At 38.7% G+C, this 8,604-nt stretch overlaps 1 protein-coding gene across 21 annotated transcripts in view; it reads right to left on the reverse strand.

The window, feature by feature from the left end:
• Positions 1–7,381, reverse strand: part of SYNRG (synergin gamma) — a 47,415-nt gene extending 40,034 nt beyond the window's left edge. For 12 of the 21 annotated variants that reach the window (XM_081161294.1, XM_081161288.1, XM_081161293.1 and 9 more), the window contains exons 1-2: positions 7,224–7,380; positions 2,667–2,707 (exon numbers count right to left, since the gene is read on the reverse strand). In XM_081161294.1, coding sequence (XP_081017420.1) covers positions 2,667–2,707; positions 7,224–7,303 — 121 coding nt within the window. In that variant the 5' untranslated portion in view covers positions 7,304–7,380. Of the gene's footprint in view, positions 1–186; positions 242–2,666; positions 2,708–7,223 lie in introns of those variants that run through there. The other 9 variants (XM_081161292.1, XM_081161301.1, XM_081161299.1 and 6 more) reach the window with 3 other exon arrangements.
• Positions 7,382–8,604: the final 1,223 nt, after the last annotated feature.

Raw genomic sequence — 8,604 nt, forward strand, 5'->3', positions numbered from 1 at the left:
CACTTTAGTCCTGTAACAAAACTGCCCAGTGAAACCACTCACACATAGTGGCCAAGAAAGAGAGTGTAAAATAATACAATGTTTATTTTTTAAAGTTTTGGGTTAATTCTTTATGCAGCAGCATATAACTAATGCAATAATGGTTAAGAGCATGAACTTCGGATGCCAACTAGAACTGTCACTTACTAGCTTTGGGATCTTGAGCAGCTTGCTTAACTTCTATGCCTTGGTTTCTCATCTGTAAAACTGTTCAATACCTAATATGCTTGAAGAAAGGATATTCCTCTTTTCTTTCTTGACATGAATAGTTAATATAACATTTACCACAAAACAGCCACCAGCATGTAAAGTAAATAATGCAATGGCAGTAAAACTATCATGAAAATATGACAGTATAGTATCTCCCAAATTTTTCCAATGAAGATACATTCCTTTGGGGACTTAATAAATACTAAACACTTACCATATTTTAGACACAATTCTAGATACCTGCTATACAACAGTGAATAAAACAAAACTCCTACATACCCTGAACACAAATGTCAATCTAATTTTGCATTTTATCACATATTACATCCATGTTGGTTCCACTGTAAGGAGCTTTTAATCAAATTTTGATTTAAAAAAAGTAAAGGTCTAGTAAAGCATACCATGTTTATCTTGTGTGTTCTGTGAACCTTCAAGATTATTTATACATAGTTTAATTTCAGGAGCATGAACATCTGTATTTGTAGGTCACATTTATTAGTGGTAAGCTATTCATTTATTCATTCATTCAATTATTTGTTCAAGTATTTGAGGGCCTACTCCATCCCAGGCACCATTCTAAGGATACAGCAATGAACAAAACCAGGTCTTTGTGCTCATGGAATGGACACTGTAATTGGGGGAGAGAGATAATAAAATATAAGTACGTGTCAGGTGGTGATAAGAGGTAGGGCAACAAATAAAGCAGGGTAAGGGGGAAAGGGAGAGTTAGGGAAAGGAGTGGTTGCTGTTCCATAGTGAGAAAAGGTTTCACCAAAAGGGTGGCATATAAGCAAGGACTTGAAAAAAGTAAGGGAGCAAGCCACATGGAAATTTGGAAAGAGTATTCTAGACAAAGGAACACCAAATGCAAAGGTTCTAAGGTGTCATGGAGAATTAGAACACACAGATTGAATAAAACTATAGTAAGATGTTTTTCTCTTATCCCTTTGGATCTAAAGTTTTATTTAATTCCTGAATGGGTAACTCAGGTATTTGGTATACAACATTTAAAGGTATACAAAAATACACAATGAAAAATAAGACTCATTTCTCTCCTGTCTCCTGTTTACCTATTCATGATCTTATGTCTACTCTTGTTGTCAGTTTCTTGTATATGGTTTTGGAAATAATCCATGCATAATTTAAAGCCTTCAAGTAATCAAAAAGCCCACTCTTACATACTCTGTAAAACGAAAAAAAAAATCTCTAAAACAGAAGAAAAAATATCAGGCAACCTTTTGGGATCTCTTCTTGTCCTGTCCCTTTGCTCCATATATAGATTTTTACTTGAAAGTTTATAAAAATGAGCTAATGATAACGAACACATACTGTAATACTGTCTTAAAGAACCAAAGATCTCAAACCATTTGATCTAAATCTGGGACACATCTAAGTACAGATAGCTTAAATAATGCATAAATGTGAGCACAATGAAAAGAATACAACTGACCCTTGGAAAAATTTACCTGAAACTCAACCTCCATCACTGATTATAAATGGAGACAAAGTCACTATGAGCCACTGACCACCTGCTACTGAGCAGCTCTTTATCATTCATCTCTAACAGTGACCTAGGAGTCTGTTTCTCTAGCAAGTCTACCATAACCAATCAACACTGGCATGTGAGAAGGGCCAGTTTTCAGAAGCAGCTTGGTGTGTGGAGAGGAGGGTACAGTGGAATGGGAAAAGTGAACAGAAAGAAGGGCAGACCTATTCTTCCTTCAATGTTGTGTCCCAGTGGCACAGCAGCATGAGTCAAGATTATATCCCTTCACTATTGTTTCCTTGAAGTGAAAGCTAGAATTGATATTGGTGGTCCTTTATCTAAAACCAGGAGAAAAGATAAAGAAATTGCTAGGAATAAAACTGAGACTAAAAATAGTTAAAACGGACTCAAAATATGTGATCTCTTATGTACATGATTATAGTAAGACTAAATTCATATAGAGAAAATATGGTAGTATAAAATAACTGAAGAGGTTCACTTATTCATTCAACAAGCATCTATAGAGACCCCATTATTTCTATCAGCATGCTGGTGCTGAGTGCTGGATATGCTAATGAGCACAAGGCCCCTGCCTTATGGAGCTAAAACCATCTAGGATAAAACAAGATAGAAGGAAAAGGTATCATTCAGTGAATTCTTTAATACTCTTGTTCTGAAAGTTTCCATCTCTGAGGTTAAATAACAATCTGTTAATACAATATTTAAATAAGTTTGGGAGAAACGAGGAATGTTTCTTACTATTCCCCAAATTACATAATCTTTGAGAAATTTTAAGAGTAGCTGTCATATATGTGCAAGACTATAGGAAAACTTTACTCTATTTGGCACAATAAAACTTTACCCACTTAATCCCCAAGTTCAGAAACATACTAGTAAAAAATGAAAGTTCCAAGCTTAACCTTTCACTTACCTTGAGGGGGTCTCATTCCACCTGCAACTGGAAACATGAAGCTGAAAACAGAACAAAAATACACTGGGGTCTTCATATGTACAAAGATTTCAAATAAAACATGTAATTTTTTACATGGATAAAAAAATTGTAGATAGGACCCTGGCATTTATTCTGCAGTACAGTACTGAATTATCCAATATCAACAGAGTGAAAATTCACAGGTGTCACAACAGTCAGCCTGTTAATGTAGGGGGAAATTTTTGAACTAGAAGACAGAAGACCTTGAAACTAGTCCTGGTTCTGTCACTGTGTGACTTCCTTGGATTTCAATTTCTCCATCCATAAAATGAGAGGGCTGCATTAGATTCAATTCAGTGAACACAGCCTACTACATGGAATAGTGAATTAGCTCACAGTCCCATCGAACACACAGATGCAGGCAAGTAACTAATATAGGACAGAATGTGCTAAGTGCTGTGAGAGGTACAAAATACTAATGGAGATGGAAGAAAAAGACTAATGTCATGGGCTATTCCTTGGGAAGTTTTATGGAGGTATCTTTTGAGCTAAATCTTAGAGAAGCACCCTATATACCTTAAGGAAAAAGCTCTGAGGGTGGAGTTACGGGAAATGTTACATATATTGGAGATATGTTACGTTAAATCAGAGATATGATTTAAGGTTAAACATAAAATATAGAATTAGAATAGTAAACAGATTGTAGAGGGCCTTTAAAATGTTTAATTTTATTCTGAATATTATATAAAGTTGTCAGAGGTTTTTTAAATTGTGGTAAAATATACAGAACATTTTACTATTTTAAGCATTTTTAAGTGTACAGTTCAGTAAGTACATTCACAATGCTGGACAGCCATCACCACGATCCATTTCCAGAACATTTTTATTATCCCAAACAGAAGCTCTGTAGCCATTAAACAACCCTCCCCATAAACCCTGGGAGCCACTATTCTACTTTTTATCTCTATGAATTTACCTATTCTAGCTACTTCATATTAAGTGAAATCATACAATACTTGTCCTTTTGCATTCTAGCTTATTTCACTTAGCATAACGTTTTCAAGATTCATCCATGTTGTAGTTGTAGTATGTATAAGAATTTCATTCCTTTTTATGGCTGCAAATAAATACTCCATTATATGTACATACCACATTTTGTTATCTATTCATCTGTTGATGAACACTTGGGTTGTTTCCACCTTTTGGCTGTTGTGAATAATGCTGCTGTGAACACTGGTGTACAAGTATCTGTTTGAGTTGCTTCTTTCCACTTTTTGGGGTATATACCTAGTGGTGGAATTGCTGGGTCACACACTAATTTTATGTTTAGCATGGAGGTTCCAATTTCTTATCCTCACTTGCTATTTTCTGTTTTTTTTTGATGATAGGTATCCTAATGGGTATGAAGTGGTATCTCACTATGATTTGGATCTGTTGAGACTTTTCAAGATCAATCTTAAAGATTACAATTAACAATATAGTTTAAAGGCCAAGTAAAAACTGGAAACTCTGGCTCTGCCATAAAGTGACTGTGAAGCTCTATGCAATCTCCTTTACCACCCTGTACTGTTTCCCCTCTGTCAAATGAAAACACAGAACTGCAAGTTTCCCAAGGTCCCAACTTAGGCAACCAAACAGACAAGAATAGATGTATAGATGTATAAAGGTTACTTTGAAAACATAAGCAAATAAAAACTAAATTGAAAACATTACTGATGAATATGACTTACTCAAGTAATTATTTAGCAACCCAAACTAGTACATTAGTGACCTATGTACCACTCATATGACTCTTGGAAATGTTTAGACAACTAACATCAACATGCTTAAAGACTGGTTAGACAAGCAGGTAAGTAAAACATTGATAAGACAGAAAAGTTTGGCAAAAACTGGGCATCAAGATAACCAACAATTTGATTTCAAAGGTAAAATCACTATTTATTACTCACGTGCTAGCGTGAAAGCAGAACTGTGAGTTCTACTTGTCACATTCATTCTTCCTTTTCAATTGCCTTTGCTACTAACTTAGATCAGCCTTCACTTCTCAGGCCTGCAATCCTATGAGACTTCTTAATGGCTCTCTCCACCTCCAGTAGCTCATTCAGCACAGGTGAGGTGCATCTTCCTAAAGGACCATTTGATAACCACTCCTAAGGTTAAAGCTATGCAATGATTCCCCTTAAACTGAATTTCCTTTGTTTATATTCAGGGACCGCTCCAGTTTAGCACAACTTTCTTTTTCAGCTTTATTTCACGGAACTCTTCTCCCTAATTCAGTAACACAGTCGGCCTACCTGCTGTGCCCTAGCGTTCACTAGGCATCGCCAATGGCTTTATGACAATCTCTTTACTGCTTCTTTTTTGCCTTCAATGTAGCTGGAATCTACAAATATTTACAGACTGTTTTCCTATGTGCCAGAATGTGCTAGAAACACCAAAAGATGAAAAGATGAGAAAGCCCTTAAGGAGCTTACAAAGAGCAGGGAAAAAACGGACAAGCTTACAAATGATATCCTAGAAGGATACAGACTATTCAAGATCTTTCAAATCTTTTTATGTAGTACTTGACTTTTAAAAAATTATACTTCTTGGGTAAATTTTGCCCTTTATACAACTCCACCATTTACTCTAAAGTAGCCCATTCAGGATACCAATCAAAAGTAGGCTATCTAATATTAATAAAGTTGGAAAATGCCATTGCTTTTTGCTTAGTTTCTTAGAACAGGGACAAGTATCTAAGAAATATGGTAAATTACAGTTCATGAATTTTCTCTATTAAAAGCTGAGAGAGGTTACCTTTTTTCTTTTCCCCTAAAATATATTTAGGCTACCATAATGCTAGCTTCCTCATAAAATAACCTCAGCCCTCACCACCACTCTCTAAAAGCCATAATATTCTTTCTTCATTGAGCATACAGCTTCTCGGGCTCAGAGAGTTTCCAATATATGTAAAATTTCCCATACATTATTCAAGGTAAGGATCATTTTAACCACTTTCTCTACCACATATCCTCTAGAGTTTTAAAATGCAGGTGTACAGAGGCAAGAAATCTTAAAATCAATCATTATAATTTCTATCACAATTCAGGCCATATTTATTTTTAAAAATCTGTGTTCATGGGCCGGTGATGTCAAAATACTATTAACTAAGGTGAATGATCCACTCAACTTTCTGCACCTTTCTCCCCACCCAAAAAAGTTAAAAACAAGAACACAACACAAAAAATAAAAAACCTGGGCTTAGAATACCAAGTTATTTTAAGTTTGTATGTTCCCAGAACTTGGAGTCATAATTAATCAAATACTTGATCAAATTAATGCCACTCAAGAACGTTTTAGAAACTGTCATCACATATACAAAAAAGTAAGAGATTATTACAGTGTCTTCTCTAGCCAGAAACTGACTTATATCGAATATTCATGAAAAACTCTAGTGAAACAGTGGAGATTAGAAAACTAAAGAGAAAGAAAATCTAAGTGAAAGACGTGTAGAGGAAATAAAAAATGGGACTGCACATAAGTGGTTTATTAAACAGCTTCTGGTTTTTTTTTAGCATATACATTAAGCATTTGCAGGAGGTAATAACTTTAAAAAGTTGACACTTGTAGTGTTCATGACTCCAAAATTAAAACACTGCATATCACAAAATTAACACTTTTGTTTTCTAAAGATAATTTAGAATGCTTTAGATAAAAAGCTAATTTTATCTCCAAATGTGGATGCAGTATGTGTTGGCTAACAAAACGAAATCAGACTAGTTCATTATAGAAGTGAAGTAAAACTTTCTAGAATAAAAATTTTTCCTTAAATGATGCACTTGTCAAGTTGTAAATGTTCATCTTTACAGTTCTGGGTAGGAGAACCACAAGCAATTATTAGCTGAAATATGACAGAGGGCAATTTGTTTAAGTGCTAAGTGAAAGCCTGGAAGCTTTGTTCTAATAACTGCATGACTGCTATTTAACAGTAAATTGTGGTTTTTAGTAAGGAATCAAGTCTTAAGAGTTACATCTACAAGAGCTCTATTTACTCACTGATAAAGGTCCTCAGATTGTCATGCATTAAGGAAACAAAAAGGACAGAACACTCTAAAAGGGAAAGAATAGTACCACACACACATCTTGGAAACAATTGTTCGGCTTTGTGACCAGATTTTTCAGAGCCTTTCCTACAGTATCTTGGTCAAGCCCCGGGAAAGGGAAGTCTCAGGTCGCTTCAGATCAGCCAAGGCGAGAAGCGAGGCGCAGGTTCCTCCTTTACTCAGCTCAGCCGGTGTCACCCCCGGCGAGCGGACCCTCGCCTCCTCCTGTCCTCCCCGCACCGGGGCGCTCGCTCGCTCCCTGCTCGGCCCCAGCGCTGGTGCCCCTGAGCCTGGAAGATAGGAGTTGGGCGCCCGGGCTCCATCCGCCCCCTTCGGCCTAGGTGCCCTGACCACCCTTCTCCCGTAGCCAGTTCCAAAGCAAAAGGGGCCGGAGCGGGCGAAAACCGCCATAACCGCCAAACATCCCTTCGCTGGCGGCTGCGGTGCGGGTCCCGGCCCAGCTCTTCACACTCACCTGCCTCCCCCTGCGGCCCCCGCGCCAGCTCCCGCGGCCCCGCCGCCTCCGCCAGCTCCGCTTCCCGGCCGCAGCGCCATCTTGCTCCGGGCCTGCTGCCTCTGCCGCCGCCGCTGCCGCCGCCGCCGCCACCTTACAGGCAGCTGTCAGCTGAAGACAGCCACTTCCGGGGCAAAAGCTGGACCCCACCTCGCCGCAGACTGAGCGACGGGGCGGGGCCGTACGCGCACGTGACCCCGGAGCAGGCGGGGAGGCGGTACGTTCTCGTCACGTGACCCGGCCGTCTCTGGGAGGCCTCCAGGTGCAATTGCGGTTCTGCGGCTGAGAGGGGCGGTCTCGCGCTCGGCCGCCGGGGAACTGGTTCCGCCTTTGGAGAGGTGGTTTGGACAGTCCAGCTGGCGGCAGAGCTGCAAGGGCGCCGTTGTTCCTCCGTTTGAAAAATCATAATCTTGGAGCAGACTGAGTCCTGTTTTTTAAACCGGATGGTGGGTACATGGGTGTTCTTTTATTGTTACTCTTTGCACATAAAGAATAGATGGATGCAGCGCTCTCCACTTTCCCCTGGAACTCGGCAGCTTTCTTTTGGTAACCACCCCCAAAGCTGAAGGTATTTAAAATTTTAGTAAAACAATAAACCCCAATCCACATATAAAACCTCCAGGGCGCACAACTCTTGTGTTTGGTTCTGCCGTCGTGCCACCCAGTAATCCATCTTTCCTACACAGGTATGTATGCCTCGGAGATACTGCGGTTGGTTCCAGACCACCGCAATAAAGAGTATAGCAATAAAGTGAGCCGTAACCTTTTTGTTGGTGAAGGGTGTTGCCTTCAATATGTATAGATAATAAAAAACCGCAATAACGGTGAGGGCAATGAAGCGAAGCACAATAAAACGAGGTATGTCCGTACTTGCAAGCAGGGGCAAAACTGGTGTTTGGAAAGCAGTTCGTAACTACTATGAATCTCTCTGACCATATTTTTACCGTGATTTTTCCAAATCAAACTACTCTAAGTGAAATATAAAAGTAAAATGTAAACTTTTTCAAGCCCTCAAGTAGTTTGCTTTCTAGCAAGCAATGGATTAATTATAATTAGCTTTATCTTTCACTCTTGCCTCAAGGCTTTTACAAGAGCATAATTTGTAATGTTATCTTTCATTGGGCACAAATCACTGGTCAGGAACTTGACTATTTTTCAAATACTGTGTCCCTAAGAGTCAGTATTGGCATTTTACAGATGAGAAAACCAAGGTTAAAAGAAGCTGTAATTTGCTTAGGTCATACAACTGCAAAGCAGCAGGACCAGGACTCAAACAAAACCTGGTGTTTGACTTGTAAGTTCTTGCTCATTTCACTAGAGCCAACTATTCAATTATGCGTTT

This window comes from Miniopterus schreibersii, assembly GCF_964146895.1.
Source record: "Miniopterus schreibersii genome assembly, chromosome: 16".
Taxonomy (NCBI): domain Eukaryota; kingdom Metazoa; phylum Chordata; class Mammalia; order Chiroptera; family Miniopteridae; genus Miniopterus; species Miniopterus schreibersii.